The sequence below is a fragment of the Equus caballus genome, chromosome 15, assembly GCF_041296265.1.
Source record: "Equus caballus isolate H_3958 breed thoroughbred chromosome 15, TB-T2T, whole genome shotgun sequence".
Classification (NCBI taxonomy): Eukaryota; Metazoa; Chordata; class Mammalia; order Perissodactyla; family Equidae; genus Equus; species Equus caballus.
In genome coordinates this window covers 53277440-53294326 of record NC_091698.1, presented here as the reverse complement: position 1 = coordinate 53294326, position 16887 = coordinate 53277440, and the positions used below count along the sequence as shown (strand labels likewise).

At 36.6% G+C, this 16887-nt stretch overlaps 1 protein-coding gene and 1 long non-coding RNA gene across 7 annotated transcripts in view; one reads left to right on the top strand and one right to left on the bottom strand.

Annotated features, from left to right (window-relative positions):
• LOC111768090 (uncharacterized) overlaps positions 1–15936 on the top strand; it is a 60434-nt gene extending 44498 nt beyond the window's left edge. Inside the window, exons 5-7 of one of the 5 annotated variants that reach the window (XR_011426030.1) lie at positions 10327–10802; positions 12838–12879; positions 13835–15936. This is a non-coding gene — a long non-coding RNA (uncharacterized lncRNA). Of the gene's footprint in view, positions 1–10326; positions 11167–12837; positions 12880–13834 lie in introns of those variants that run through there. The other 4 variants (XR_011426032.1, XR_011426033.1, XR_011426031.1 and 1 more) reach the window with 4 other exon arrangements.
• The window catches only part of PELI1 (pellino E3 ubiquitin protein ligase 1), a 55706-nt gene continuing 46065 nt past the window's right edge, over positions 7247–16887 (bottom strand). For both annotated transcript variants that reach the window (XM_023619004.2, XM_001493946.7), the window contains exons 4-7: positions 14918–15019; positions 10529–10726; positions 10244–10432; positions 7247–9679 (exon numbers count right to left, since the gene is read on the bottom strand). In XM_023619004.2, coding sequence (XP_023474772.1) covers positions 9113–9679; positions 10244–10432; positions 10529–10726; positions 14918–15019 — 1056 coding nt within the window. In that variant the 3' untranslated portion in view covers positions 7247–9112. The remainder of the gene's footprint in view (positions 9680–10243; positions 10433–10528; positions 10727–14917; positions 15020–16887) is intronic.

The following is a 16887-nucleotide window of genomic DNA, read 5'->3' as shown; positions in this document are numbered from 1 at the left end:
GCCAGGAAAATGATGTTGTCACTGCATTAGATTGTATTTTGTTGAATTATACCCAGTTTTACAAATAAATAAAGACTTCTATCACCTTTCCACATAAAGAGAAACTTCAAAGAAACAAAGTCACAAAATAGATTTTCTGGAAATGTTCTCACTTAATGAGATGTGAGCTTCTTGTGTGTATGTAAATCTTCTCTAGTGAATGCTGGGTCCTGTGGTTATAGGTGTACTTATAAATCAGACCAAGGGTATTTGGGAATCCAGAAGGTTAACTGATAGCTCAAAGTGTTAGCCATAATGAGCAACGACAAAAAAATTAATATAACATTCTCAGGGTAAAAATTTAAACTACTACATCTTACATCAATTCTTTCACTCATGTCTCTTCCATTTTGTAGTATATTTCACTGGTAAGCAATCATAATTCATCATAATGAAAGAATGTGTGAAAAGGTTAAGATCAACTTTCTATTTGAAATCCCATTAAAAGCAAACATTTTGCAGATCAAAAAGATGTTCAAATTGATGTCACAGGTCAATATATAATTAAATTCCAATACAGGCTAATTGGGACAGTTCCTTGGGATTTTCTTTTAGGGAATTTGAAATATTGGGTCATCGCTCTGAACTCTGTCCCCTCAACAATACCCTTTCAGAAATGTTTCAGCTACGAATAATTGGGAATATCCTTTCCATTAGCCAATGAATGATTAAAAATGCCCTTAGAATGAAGATAACTTGATAATTCATTTAAGGTTCTCTAACTTAGTTGCATTTCAAAGAGGCTACTGAGCTCCCCAACTGAAGAGGCCATAAATTTAACAGTCTGGGACCATCTGCTCTTACAAGTCTCGTTCCACACATAGCACCAAAGTCCTAAAGAACTAAGATGAGGTAGAACGAGTATTAATTCATTGATGCCAAAGGGTTGGATTATCTTGTTCCCATAGGACATCAGGTAAAGAGATTCATGAACATGGATAGAGCCAAGGAGTTAAACATAAAAGTATGTTGCAAAATTACAGGAAATGCTGGTTTCAGTATAACTGGATCTTCTCCAAAGGAGTACTGCTTATCTTGATATTTTCTAATGCCCTTCACTCAGTCTCTAGTTTATTTACAGTGAATAACTGCCCATTGTTACCTATTCTGATAAAGGAACATCTAAGGCCTAGTATCTGAGGCCAGACTGGATTAAGGCTTGGACTCGTGCCTTGTCTGAAGAATTTCTTGTTTGTGAAATTCCACCCAGACAACATTTTCAATGGTCCTTTTGTATTTAAAGAGGAATTAAAACACTTTGGTAAATAAATATGGCCACATTTGAAGTCAGTAGCAATAATGAAACCATAAAAGCACCTTCAAACTCTTGATTGTTAACTCTCAAACTTTAAAAATCCTATAGCATATACAAAAGCAGTAAACATTCTTTTAGTGCTTCTCTGCAAAAGGCCACATCCCAAGAGTAGTATGTTTGACTTTCATTTCATCACATCACAAGTATCACTTCACAGTTACATTATGTTCCCTCTGCAACTAGACACCAACTTTGCATAGTACACCTGATACAGGGATTCTTGCCACGGCTGAGTTCCTTGAATAAAATCAATCAAAATATTATTAACATTTGCATTCATGCAGTGTGATTAAGATAGAAATTACACTAACAAACTTGTTAGAATTTACACACTCAAATGAACACTGTTTCCTTCAAAAAGTCATCTTGAGAAGCTATAGTTATTCCAAAATTGGGAGCAGCTGTTTGGGGGGGTGGGGTGTGTGTGTGTGTAAGAGAGAGAGGGCGCCAAGAAACCACATGTCTCTTGACGTTATGATTCTTTCCTATAATTTCCATGCCTGGACATTTGGACAATTACTACAGTTTCTCTGATGGGGGCCACAATAAATTTTCTGAAATCCTAACGCTACTCCCAATCCCTGTGCACACTGAACTTGGAAGTGATTACTTTAGGGATCCTAACACGTTACTAAGACCCACAGTGGCGAATTCCTCCCATTACCCCTCCTCAGCTGCCACCTGAGCCCATCCCTGCTGTGGGAGCTCTCCTACCTGCTATAGATCTCTGACAGCCATTCTGTGGGAAATTCCTTCTCTTGTCCCTGTACACAGCCCAATTCAACTCCTGTCTCTCCACCTAGGGATCTGCCCCTCATGATGCAAGACTGAGACAACTTTATGGGCACTTGGGCTTCTGGTTACTGTTATTATTCCATTATATTGTGGATTAAGAAAGATTTAGAGTTGCTTGACAATACAGTAATTTTAACATTTTAATGAGACATTACAATCACCATTTCATATAACTCATTTTCCAAAGGTCTCTTGACAAAGGAGCCAATTCAATGTGATGAGTATCTGAATGTGCTGCATTCCTCCAGAGGTGTGGTATGCAAAACAACTGTGCTAATTTCACAATAAACAGAAAAGTAAAATAAGAGCCTTGTCACTGAGTGAGCACTCATGTTGGCTGAATCATTCACGTAGAGTACCAAAGGGCTGTAAGTGAAACTACTGGAAAATTCTTGAGTCTCAATTCCTACTCTTGTCTTTCAATTCCAAACTAGGCAGCCTTTTAGTTAAAAGAATTCTGTAGCAGGGCCATCCCTGGTGGCCTAGCGGTTAAGTTCAGCACACTCTGCTTCGGCAGCCTGGGTTTGGTTCCCCTGGCGCAGACCTACACTGCTGGTACCAGTCATGCTGTGCTGGTGGCCCACATACTAAAAAATAGAGGAAGATTGGCACTGATCTTAGCTCGTAAAAAAATCAGACCATCCCCTACATTTGGGAACCATTGTTTATATGACAATGAGAATTGATGTTTTGACTCTGCTGACACTTTTAATTTAGAAATAAAAACCATTAAAGTGCAGTGTACTTATCTCTGCTTCAACAAATAAAACATGGGGATATAAGTGAATCTTGGTGACTCAAGTTCATGGTAATCAAGAATATTAGGATCGATATAGGTGACCGAGGTTCTAGTACCAGTTTTATCAATCAGTAAGCCACCTTACCTGACGATGCCTTGGTTTCTCGCCTGTGCCTTGATTGCCAACATCCCTTCTAGTTTATATTCTATATTTTTATTAGTAATTATACAGTAATATGATATAGTACAACTTCAGGAAATGCTAAGGTCGGTAGATCTTAGTTTTCCCTTTCAATCTTGGCTGCCTTCTCTGCCTTTCCTAAACAATAATAGGCTCTCAAAAACGTGAATGTCTGGATGCCATATTTTTTGGCTATAACAGGTATTTCCTCTTTTTTCTCCAGGATAACCCTTTCTGTTCTCTTCTGGCACCATCCGTGGGTTTTCTTCTTATTGCCCTGTCAATCTCCCAGTTATTGTCACTTTTCCCAGTATCTCTACCTTTTCCATTTTTGTCTTTTCAGCAGATGAAAACACATCTTCTGATCAAATCGCTTCTGTAACCTTCATTCTTCTGACTGGTTTTGTTCATGCTCCTGCTCAGAGACTGTTTTGGTTGTTTAATGGTTCAGAGTTCTAACAGTTTTCTACAACTATCTAAGAAATAGTTTTTGAGCATCTACCATTGCCAGGTACCATGATAGTCCTTTAACAACTTGGGAAAGAATTCCTTCAATGTATTCCATCATTAAAGTGGGGAAGCAGCAGATATGACAGCAAAAGCACATGGAACAAAAACAAACAAATGGTAATACTTTAAACTAAAAAGCTTCTGTACAGCAAAGGAAGCAATCAACAGAGTGAAAAGGCAACCTAAGAAATGGGAGAAAATATTTGCAAGCCATGTATTTGGCAAGGGATTAAGCTCTAAAATATTTAAGCAATTCCTGTAACTCAATAGTAAAAAAAAAAACCTAATAACTTGACTAAAAAATGGGCTAAGGACTTGAATCGCTATTTCTCTTAAAGACATACAAATGGCCAAGTATATGAAAAAATGCTTAACGTCATTAATCATCAGGGAAACGCAAATCAAAACCACAATGAGATATCACTTCACACCTGTCAGGTTGGCCATTATCAAAAACCAAAACACAACAAAGTACTGGCAAGGATGTAGAGAAATTGGAAGCCTTCCACACTATTGGTTGGAACGCAAAAATGGTGCAGTCACTAAGGAAAACAGTATGGAGGTTCCTCAAAGAATTAAAAACAGAACCACCACATGATCCAGCAATCCCATTTCTGGGTATTTAGCCATAATAATTGAGATCAGGATCTTGAAGAGAGATTAGTACTTCTATGTTCATTGCAGCACTGTTCACAAGAGCCAAGATGCGGAAACAACCTAAACATATGACAGTTGAATGAATAAAGGAAACATGGTACATTCATAAACTAGATACTGTTCAACCTTAAAAAGGAAGGAAATTCTGCAATATGCAACAACATGGATGAACCTTGAGGACATTATGCTAAGTGAAATAAGCCAGTCACAGAAAGACAAATACTGCATGAATTCGCTATTATACAAAGGCATGGCACTACTTCCTGGATGTGAATTTCTCTGGTTGCTGGACCAGAAATGATTCTAAGGTCCTGCAGCAGTGGATTTATTGTTACCTTCCAGGCAGCTGCATGGATCTTGCAAGTGATCATGCTTCCCTTACTAAATAACCTCCTAAACAGCTTTGCACTAAATTGATTTGACTCACCTTTAGCAAGTTTACAGGCCTTCATTAAATCCCTTCGTGTACTCATGCCACTTCCGGTTCTCTTATTTTGTTATAATGCCAAACTATTTTTCTTTTGTTCTTTTAAAAAGCTTTTGCTATTGATGTTTAATCTTAATTAGAATTTTTGTAAGCCACCCTAAATCACTTTTAAAAAACTGTGATAAATAGACTTCAAATTCCACTCAAAGGAAAAAAAAAGAAGGAAGCAGCAAAATGTGGTGCCTGTGTACACAGGTATGGAGTAAGACTTCCAAAGTTGAAATTCTTACTCCTCCAGTTACGAGCTAAGTGAACCTCGGGCAAGTCACTAGACATTACTGTGCCTGGTTTCTATTGTAAAATGGAGACAATCGTTCCTATCTCATAGGGTTGTTTTAAGTTTTAAATAATATCAGTAAATATACTTAGAATGGTGCATTTAGAACAGTGCTTGAACATGCAAATGTTGCCTGTGAGAAATTTATTTTATGCTGTGGTTTAACTTTAACATACATAGCTGGGTTTACAATCTAATGTCAACCTAAACAAACCAGGATTCTCATCATAGCCTCTAACAGACTGTGTGGACACGATACTTTACAACTAGGAAAACTCTTTTGATCTTATTTACTCCATTTTCTGCTGACAAAAATTATCAAATACAGGCATATTTCCTTAAGGGAAGCTGGATATTAAAATCTGGACTTATAAAATGGGTTCAAGAATTGTTTTCCATAAACATTTCGATGTTTAAAAAAAAACTTTTTAAACAAAACACAACTTGTACTCTGCCACTGCCAGGAAGGATTTGAAGCAGCAAAATATTAAGATACAATAAAGCGGAGGGCTTTTTTTTTTTAAAAAAGGCAAGAGCCAAGGAAAAAGGTGTACACGAGTGAGAAGGGAGAAAAACTATATCAGAACACATTGGCTAAAGGAAGTTACTACAGTTGAAAACAGAACTTCATTTCCTTAGAGGGCAGCCAAAGCAAAGAGAGAAACATGAGAGGTGTCCCAACTCTCTATTTCAATGAAAGGAAGTTCGCCATTAATCAGGAGCAATACTTTTATTTGTTTCTAAGCTAGCATAGGGTGTATGGAGAACCCTGATTATAATGGGTAAGAACTTTGACAGCAGTTACAAAAAAACAGCAGAGACAGTTCACCTTTGGCAAATATCTTGTCTATTAGGGGTCTCGATCTAAAATCCAAGACTGAGCTCCTGATTCCACAACCAGTGCGGCCTCCCCACACATTATTCTTCTCCTAGTCTTCTCCACTTCAATAAGTGGCAATTCTATCCTTCCAGTTGCTCAGGCTAATTGAGCCAAGTCACCCTTGTCTCCTCTTCCTTTTTTCACACCCGTGTCTGATCTGCCAGCAAATATTGTCAGTTCTGCCTTCAAAACATATCCAGATTCTGGTCACTTTTCAAACCAGCTCCACAGCCACCACTTGATCCAAGTCACCATCATTTCTCTCCAGGATTACTACAATTATCTCCTGCCTGGTTCCCCTGCTCCCACTTCCGTCTATCTGCATCCAAATAAAATACAAGTCAGAACATTTTACTCCCCTGCTCAAAATCCTCCTCGGGCCCCCATCTCACTTGGAATGAAAGCCAAGGCTCAGGAGGCCCTCCGTGATCTAGTTTCATCTCCACGCCCCACTTCACCTGCATAGCTTTACCTACTACTCTTCCCCCTTTTCATACCACAGCCACACTGGCCTCTTCGCTATTACAGAAATATTTGAAACACACTTCTACTTAAGGACGCTTGCAACTGCTGTTCCCTCTGCCTAAATGCTCTTCTCCTAAGAAGCTACTCCCTTCAGCTCCTTCAGATCTTTATCTAGACACCAGCTTTCCCTGGGGCTTTCCCTTGCCCTCCCCTTTAATAGTACAAACACTCCATACACACACATTGCACATGACATTTTGTATCTCCTTTTTCTGCTTTATGTGTCCCTTCAGCAGTGTTCAGTATCTACCATACTGTATCTTTTCTTTTGCTTGTTCATATCTATCTTCCCCACCAGAATATAAACCCCATGAACGCAGGGATTGACACTTTAGGAAGAACATGAACCTTTTTTTTTGTGAGGAAGATTGGCCCTGAGCTAACATCTGTGACAATTTTCCTTTATTTTGTATGTGGGACACCACAACAGCTTGGATTGATAAGCGTTGTGTAGGTCTGCATCTGGGATCCGAACCCAAGAACTGCAGGCAGTTGGAGCGCGCAAACTTAACCACTACGCCACAGGGCCAGCCTCAGAACATGAACCTTTTATGGTCATGGAGGCACTATTTAAACAGTGACTTGCAAAGAGCCACCTCTCTAGCAGGGCTTAACTTAGAAAAAGGTCTTAATTATTCAACCACTAAACAAAGTTCCTTTATTAATAAGTAAGAGATGCTTTCCTAAGAGAACTAAAGATTTAAAATGTTATGCTAAATGCAAACTCCTCTATTTCAAATGGATATTTTTGGAGTGTAGGGTACATTTGTCCACAAGTTTTCACTTCTGGTTTCTCATTCTGAGTTATGCAAAAACGAACTCACAGAGACAAATTCAAATGTCTATTTTGAAAAGTATTTACTTAGTTTGAATAAATTAATTGCAAATAAAAATTAGCTACAATATATAGCCTGAATAGAAATGACTAGAACAAATACAATAACAGGACTTGATTTCCTTGCATTAGTCACAAAGCATGTGACAATCTAGAAAACTTCAAAATCAATTATATTTCTTTGAAAAAGGGGTAACAGCAGTTACTGATACATCACAACTAGTAAACTTATAATACAAGTTTCCTGACATGCATTTCCTGAGTGAACCCAAATGATCATTTTTAAAAACAAGGAAATTTTGACAAGTTGAAGTGAAATAAAATAGTTCATGGCTTCTAAGCAACAGGTTTTGTTTTTTTGTTTTTTTAAACCAAAAGAAAATTCAGAACAGCACTGTAATAGGATAAATTAAAGCTATGCTACCACATATAAAAATCAGCTAGAGTCAAGTATTATACAACTTTTTGAACTAAAGGAAAACAAATCAAAAGATTAAAAAAATGATTCTGTCTAATCTAAAAGTGTATTGATTTTTACAAGTGTCACAAAGGGTTTCATGTAGTGCAACTGTCTATACTTTCCTTGTGGTGCATTAAAAAAAAGGATGGAGGGAAGGCGGGAGAAGAAACTTTTTCTTGCTTCTGAGAGCAAAAGATGTTACTGGAATTAGAAACTGAACAGACCATGCAAGTATGTCCCTCCACTCTGCTGTCACTGGTGCTCATCTACCAACCAAACATTTCCTTGAGTCACGCTATGGCAACTCTCCTTAGGATTACAGCCCATAGTTAAGGCTGGTCTGCTAGGTTAAAAAAAGGGGACACTACTGTCACTCAACCCTTTATATCTCTCTGGATTTCTTAAAGCCTTGATAAGGCCAAATACAGAGTAGTTAATTAATCAAGCATTTCTTTTTCTAAAAGTAAATCAAGTCATTCTCCTTTCTTGTTGATTTATGCTTTTTCTCATGGGAATGATTTTTTTCTAGAAACAGTGAACAGATGAACCACAGTCTACATCTGAAAAATAAACTTGCCAAATGTTGCTGATACTAAAAACAGATTAGTTAACATGGGAGAAAAATAGATAATCTAGATTAAATTGCATATTCAAAGGAGCATATAAAATGTTTCTTAGCATTAAGTTTTTGTTATAGTACTACACTCGAGAGAAAATTAAGGGAAAAAATCTTTCCTGATTATCTTCAATGTGGTTAAAAACAAACACCTCTTATACAATGGTAATTAATATGAATTTGGCTTTAAAAAGCATTCTAATTTAGCAAATTCCATATTTAGATGGGGTAGGGAGAGAGGCTCTCTTGTCCTTCTTCCTAACCTTGCAAATCCTTGAGCTACGTTTGCTAAACTACCACTCACACCAGGAGTGTGACACCATCATTACCATGCTACTCTATCAAGAACATTCTAAGACATTTTCTATAATAAAGATAAATAGAAAAGAAGTTAATATACATGTTGCTGTATTTTACAATGTTTGCAACAAACTGTAAACTAACATAGTTTGAACCAACAGTACCCTCAGTTATACAAAACAACTTTTCAACACTGAGGATGGGTGATTCAAAAACACTAAAATGAAGGCATCATCAAATTAGACTATGTCTTTTTCTCCTCAAAATATATTTTCAAAATTCAGTATTCAGAAGTCTGGTACTTTCGGAAATTCCTTTGCTCAAGTTTCCCAGATTTTAGCTCAGAAATTGCTACTATTTATTATAAAGGTTTAAAAAAATTCTTCATCTTAATGCAAATGACCAGAGCAGAGAAACTGTGACGTGGACAACAGGTTGGAAAATCAACTCACTTAGCTTATAAATTTATAATGTAGTCCTGGAGGACAACTGTTTATTAGTCTAGAGGTCCTTGGAAAATAAGTCTGATGTAGCCTTGTTCACCAGCCAACTGATGTGCACAGAAGGGACAGGCTGCATGAAAAGTATGAGTACCATGAGGAAGAGGGATCTGGGACCAATAGGCAGTCGTCTTTTCTGAACACACATGCCCACACGGGCTAAACGCATGGGTTGGAGGGCCGGCGTCCACATAAAATCCAGCTTCACATCCAAGCCACAGAGGGACATAGGGACCAACAGACCTACACATAGGACATTCACGATCTTTTCCATCACGTTCTTCTTTGTTTCCCCAGTTATGATAGCCATGCACATGGCCACAGTTTAGGTATACCCAGGGTTGTTTTTCATCGACAACATCTTTCCTCTTCATACTAGGAAATGCTAGTGTGTTGAACCCTACAGGGCACTGAGGTCGTGCTGCATTGATTTCCTGTCTTAAAGCTTCTAAATGCTTTACTGTAGGAGTGTGGGAAAGGCCTTCTGCAGTACGCCACAGCAACGTTGCACCACAGAGGTCAATTAATGAGCCATCTTGCAACTGATTGGTTTCAATTTCCACCTAGGGGAAACAAGAAACAAAAAATACATTCATCACTGTCTTGAATTTTTACATAAGAGTTATGTTTTTACATGCTCCTTACTGAAGAATTGAGGTTTCCTATTATTGTTACTAAATATGTAAGAAACTCCAATGATAGTCATGAAAAACATAAGTTTGAAAATCAAGGATAAAATATTGAGGAGTAACATATTTCTTTTCAGCCTTAAAGACAATTTATGATTAAAACATCTGGTTAGTCAGTAAGTCTAATATTTCCAATAAATATCATGGTCAAAGATATACAGATATAAGTAGAAAACAGAGTTCTGTTTAATTTAGGAAAGCTTAGGTTTTAAAATATATTAACATAATACGAAAAAATAAATTTTTAGTGTCTGAATAGAAAGATTAAGATATTATCCTCTCGTATAGTATTTAGTAGTCAGTGTTTGATAGTCAGACTTAGTACTCTGTGTCAGCAAGAGATTTAATTAAGAGTTTTGGGTAATATGTAACGCATGTAGTCCAAATCACCCTATGTGTTTATTGTAGCTAAATAAGAAGCTACACCTCAGTACTTACCATTTTTCCTCTCTGCTGAGCTGATCTGGTTTCACGCAGGCTGAATACATTTCCACACACTGATATTTCTCTCCATATTCCAGGCTTGGAGTCTTCTGTGAACCCATTGCGTGGATGCATAACAAGAACACCGTTAGTAGTCAAGCCGTCCATCTGCCCATCTGATGTCTTCCATTTGGCAGCCTTCTCCTAGTAGGAATAAGAATAGTGAGCTTCCATTTATTTGTAATTTGGAAATAGAAGTGGTTATAAAATAATGCATCACTTAGGAAAAAAGCTTTTTACCCCAAGAAAGATGTTTTTTGATGAGTCAAATCCTGCAGCATAAATCCGTGCTGTAAAGGGAGGATTCCGTTCACATATGATTCTACAGGCAAATCTTGAAATAGTGCTTTGCACTGACTGTGTATCAGAATTACTTTGACTTCCAGGAACTGTGTCAGTTACCACAAAATCAATGGGACTTTCAGTCGACCGACCAATCTAAGGGAAAAAGAAATATCTATAAACCCATTCAAAGGAACACAGTGGAGAATCCATTCAAGCAAGGCATAATAAGGTGAAATCATTAAGCCTCTGAAATTTCTAAAGCTCAAACTTAACCATATTTAACTCTGGGGCATCTATACCCTTGAAAACTAATCTGTCAGACTTGCTCTGATGTAGTAATCACTAAGAGCATAGAATTAAGTGGGAATTTACAACCGAGAATATATGAAACCTTTAGGGAATGAAGAGCGTAGGATGGCTGAGATTTCTAGATGGCTGCAGATTTTATTTTTAACCCCTTTGGATGGAAATATGTCTACCATGTATTACTACTACCTTCTTTCACAGAATGTAGTGAACATGTAAGTAAATCTTTTATGATGACTCCAGGGCATTATACTATGGACACCATTTACATTAAACTGAAATGCAGTGATGTCTTCAGATGCTATAAAGTGTACAAGAACACTGATCCTTACATTAAGGGCTTACACAGTCTTGCTTTGAGGTCTCATGTATACTTCACAGATTTTCTTGTCTCTTTTCTGTCAGGTTGTCAGCTATCATTTCTGGCTGCTGGGCATACTTGTCTCTAGCAGCATACCCTTCCTCTAACCAGCTACTCTTATTCTGCTATGGGTTGAGAAATCAAATAACCAAACTTCAAAGAATAGCATTTCACAAGGGTCTTGGTGAGAGCCTAAGGGATTCTCCAGGGAGCAGAGAAAAGGAATTTCAGTGCATGCATGGCCTATGTGGCATTTATTTTATATGCCTAGACGTACTTCTTATTTTTTTCCTAGTTCTTGGACATATTTCAGAGTGAAGCTTCCCATATAAGAGTTCTGGTGGGTGAGGTGTCAGTGAATTAAAAACATCTTCAAAGGTGCTAGCTAGTAAATAAATTTCATTTTGAAAGATGAAAGTTGAAAAGAAAAAAGGAAATCAGTGGAATAGATGACAGAACTGACAAGTGTCACAGGGTTTTAAACATTTAAAATGATCAGTTTATTAACGTATTTGTTATAAAGTAATATCATAAAATTGAACAATGTGGGTACTGACAAAAAATAGTGACTCTCTACAAAGATGATGACTTAACAGTCATTCTTTGCATGGCTGAGCCTCAAAAACTCCTCCTATCAGCACACTTTCAGATAAAATTCTTTAGTGTTTTGTCCTATCATCAAGTCTAAAGTCTTTATTTAGTTTGGATAGTTTTAGGGGGAAATTGGTTGGTTAACAAGTTTAAGACTGGATGTCCCTTTTCCTTATTTCTGAGATAATGATATCCAAAGAAAATGTTCTCAGACCTTTGAAACTAAAAATATTTCCAAAAATAAAAGGCTCTTTTGGAGCCAAAAGGTGTAGGCCAGGGGTTGGATTGAGGATTGATAGTCAGAGTCAAGGTATTCAGAAGCGGCACTTATTTGGGAAGAGAGATTGTTCCAGAAGAATTAATATTTGATCTAGGCCTTAGAGAAGAGTGAAGATGTCAAAGCAATACTGGTAATGACAGGTAAGAAGGAAGAAATCTTACTATCTATAAAGAGGAAAAATCTACATGATTGTGATCAGATGTGCGTCACTAGGATATAAAACTGTTAGGATAAACTTTAGTAATTCCTCCTCTTTCTAATTGCTACTATTAAGCTTTAAAATACAGATCTTATCATGTCATTCTCTCCCAGCCCCATTAAAAACCTCAATGGTTCCTTAGAACCTATCTAAACTTAGTTTCTTATTTCTGATAATAACTAGAAACTGATTTCACAATTTGCCTCCCACCTACCAATCCAACCTAAATTCATGTTATTTCTGTTCACCCAAAAAGTATTTTCTGGTGACAAGTAGCTTATTCATCAATCTTCTACCACACTGTGTACTTCTCTGCCATCTCTATTGTCAGAAGGCCTTTCTACTGGTTGGACTGGCAAAATTCTACTCAACTTGATAAAGAAAGGATCAGCTAACAAGGCACTACTATAAAGTCTTTTCCTCACCCTTCTTCAACCCATTCAGTAGCCTGCACTTCACATTTAGACCACAAGTGTAGCACCTATGCATGTAATCAACTTGTAATGTCTCCTTTATTTACTTCATAGTGTCCAGCAATGCATACATTCAGAGTTTGAAGATCTGATGGCGTGAGTAAGAAATGTTCTTGTTCAGTTTAGAACGTAGGCAATCTTATGATGCTTATAAAACCAGTTCCTCAAAGACTGGCTAATATATCGGAGTAGTTTCTGATGTATCTCAGGTTTTTTAAATGTATAAATGTTTGGATTTTCCGTAGGTATAATGCTTGTAGACAGGGTATAGTCAGTTTACCATATTGGGAAATACTCTCTATTCCCTTATGAAAAGGAGAAAACCAAAAGTGTTACAACTTTTTAAGGACCTTCATAAAATGATGAAGACACTGTTCCATAATTCACAATGCCTGGTTTAATACCAATTTTGCTCCCAACTAATTTTGCAATCTTTAACTCACAAGATTTCAGTAAGTTTATCAATAAAAGATAAGGGATAAACAAATAAATACAAGGTACCTTCTGCAACTAAAATTCCAGTCTATAATCACATATCTAGGTAGCAACCTGATTTTTAAAAAAGCTAACTAATCACATTCATTTTAACTGGTTGTCAGTAAAATAAAATGTGGAAAATCATCTTAAAGCTTGTGTTAGGTTCTAATTAAAATCTAAAACTTCATCTTCTTTAAGGATGTTATTTACTTTTTTTTTTTGGTAAAAACAAAGGAAGAGATAAACAAACATCTGTACTCTAATATTAACTATATAGACACTATTCTAAAAAATTTGGTATAGTCAAGTTTCCCGTAATGATGAAGATACGTTCTAAGAAATGTGTCCTTAGGCGATTTCATCATTGTGCGAACATCATAAGAGTGTACCTACAGAAACCTAGATGATATAGCCTACTACACACCTAGGCTATGTGGTACTAATCTTATGGGACCACTGTCACTCATGCGGTCCATCATTGACCAAAACAGTGTTATGCGGTGGATGACTGTATTCCATTAAAAGGGCTGGGAGAAAGCAGATGACTTCAAAGTTTTTTTGTTTTGTTTTTTAGGAAGATTAGCCCTGAACTAACATCCGCCACTAATCCTCCTCTTTTGCTGAGGAAGACTGGCCCTGAGCTAACATCCCTGCCCATCCTCCTCCACTTTATATGTGGGACGCCTACCACAGCATGGCGTGCCAAGCGGTGCATATGTCCACATCTGGGATCTGAACTGGCGAACCCCAGGCCGCTGAAATGGAATGTGCGAACTTAACAGATGCACCACCAGGCCGGCCCCTCAAAGAAATATTTTGACATTGGTTATTACTAAAGACATCTCTAGGCCTTTTCACATTCATTTAATCTTGTAAATAAAGAAAACGGAAAAGTAATTTGGATAAGTGTAACAGCAACATTATCAGGTACTTTATGTCCTATTTAAGTTTATTTAAAAAAAATCCCAGGGCTTTACTAAAGCCAATTATTAAGGGAAAAGATACCATGAATTTTGCTTACATCTTTGGGTTTGGTTGTTCTATCATCTATCAATTTATAAAAATATCAGCAATGGATTAGTACAAAGAATGAGAGAAAAAAAATGTTGTACTGCACCAATAGCTTTGACCAAATAAATATGTGCCAAGAAACAAGTTTGATTTCACATATGTGATGTGAACAGTTAGAAACTGCCTGTACTTTTTGTTGCCTAAGAAGGAAGGTGGGAAGCAGTTGCAAAAAAAAGTCATAAATGTATGCAGAATATTTCTTGGTTCCTTTTTGGGATAATAATAGCTAACAGAGCTATTATCATAGCTACTATTATTAATAGCTAAGTGTTTACCAGCTACCTGGCACAGCTCTGGGCACTTTACATGTCCTAACACAGTTAAGCTTCCTAACAGTCATTCGAGGGAAGTTCTGTTATCTGCACTTCACAGGAGGAAACTCAGGCATAGAGTGGCTAAGTGATGTTTATCAGGAATTCTGATTTCAGAGCCCATCTCTTAACCATGCTATGCTGACTTCTAAATATGGGGTTTAGAAATCAACATATATTTTTATGAAATACATTATTAAAATATGATGACAGCAAAAGTTACTGACAGGTTTTTAATTTTTGTGTTTTTTAAGAAAAAAAATTCAGATGTATACCTGAAACATATCAGTGTTGCTGTCATAAGTATATTCAACCACCACTGTCTGGGCCCGAGATAAGGTATATGATATGCTATGCTGGTCCTTGTTGCTTATTGCCTAAGAAAGAAAAGATTAATAGCAAAAATTAGCTGGCAGGTCAATCAAATCAGATAATCTTTTCACTAAAAAAAGAGAAAGGTAATCTATTTATCACATACATGACATATTTTCCCCTTGAAATTTAGGGTAAAGATTAATAACTCTTGCATAACCTCAGCTGTGACAGTAGTTTCTTAGGTTCACTGGGTGTAGAAAAATACTTTGAAGCAGTTATAGAGTTAAGAACATAATTTCATAGTATAAAAACAGTATAAAATCTGGATCTCTTTTGTAAGTATTTTAAATTATAAAGTAATCAAAACTAAATCACATCCAGAAAGTGAAAACAGTCCTCAGTACTGCTTTGATCAGGAAAAAATATAAAAAGCTGCAGGATAAGAGGAATCTTATTTTTAAAGTAACTCAAAGAGTTATACTTAACCAATAAGCAGAGTTTACTGTTTTCCTAACCATTGTGTGAGTCTATAGATGACAAATATTTGCCACATGCTGGGCTAGATACATACAAATTCATAGAGTGATTAAACATTACCAAAGGAAGTGAATAGAATGCTTATGACTGTACTTCTGACCTATCCCAAACTAAAAATATTGCTAAAAAGAACTTTTCAGTTTTGTTTTCAGGCGTTTTCTATGTACATGAGTTGAAGATAACATCAGAGGGGGGAAAACCTACACAAAGGAAGTGGAAACAGGTTGCGTAAAAGGAAAACAGATACAAAGACACAAAAGAATGATTATACACAGTAAAGAGGCTAAATGAAAAAAAGTTTCTTAATTAGAACTTTGGCATATAAAATTTTACTTGCTTTCAATTTGTAGGTAATCTGTTATAGATAAAAGTTTTAAAACAACAGCTTTAAGATTGTGAAAATTTCAAATATACAAAGAGAATAAACACATACCTGGGTGCTAACTACCTGGCTTTATGAAAGCTTAAAAATGCCATTTTTGCTTCTCATTTTTAATAAGAATCTAAACTCTACAGATACAATCAAGGCTGCTCACATATCCCTCCCTAACCCCCTTTCTTCACAGAGGTAAACAACCTCAAGAACGCAGTCTAGATCATTCCCATGCATGGTAACATTTTTTTACTACACATTCATGTATTCATAAACATTATATAATTGTTTTATAGGCTTTATAACCTACAATTACTTTAATTCAGTATTAAGCAACTGATTTTTCAATTAAATAATTGCTCAGTATTTTGGAAGTTAATTCTTAGTGGCTAAAGAGATTTAAAAACACAGTTTTTTGTGTACTGTGAGACTGTAATCCTTGGTTTGTTTTTTTTTTTACTGTTAAACCTACTCTTAGATTGAGAATAAGAACTATGTCAAGTTAAGTTCCCACTGGACTGGAAGGCAGGGATTAACCACTCATCCCAAATGACCGCCAGACTAAACAATGAGCTTTCTTCATGACCTCACTACTACATTCCTCCAAAATTGAAAGAGGAAAGAATCAATCTTTGATCCCTAAGATTCCTGTTGCCTAGTAAAGATGAAAAGGAGCTAACAATAAAAAACACCAGAAGTATGATGGTAAAAATGCGAGCCACAGAGAGGATATTATAGAGGTAGAGATTAGAGATATTTTCTCTATGACAGTGGTTCTCAACCAGAGGTTGTATTAGCTGTGTAAGGGGCATTTGGAAACATATGGTGCATTTTTTTGGCTGTCACAGTGATTTGAGGGTTTAAATGGCATTTAGTGGGTAGGGATCAAGAATATTCAATGTCCTGCAATATATGGGACAGTCCTGCACAAAGAAGAGTTGGCACATCCAAAATGTCAAGAGCACTCCTGTGGAGAGATACTGGAAAGAAGCTCCTCAGATTGGATCCATAAGCTGTTCA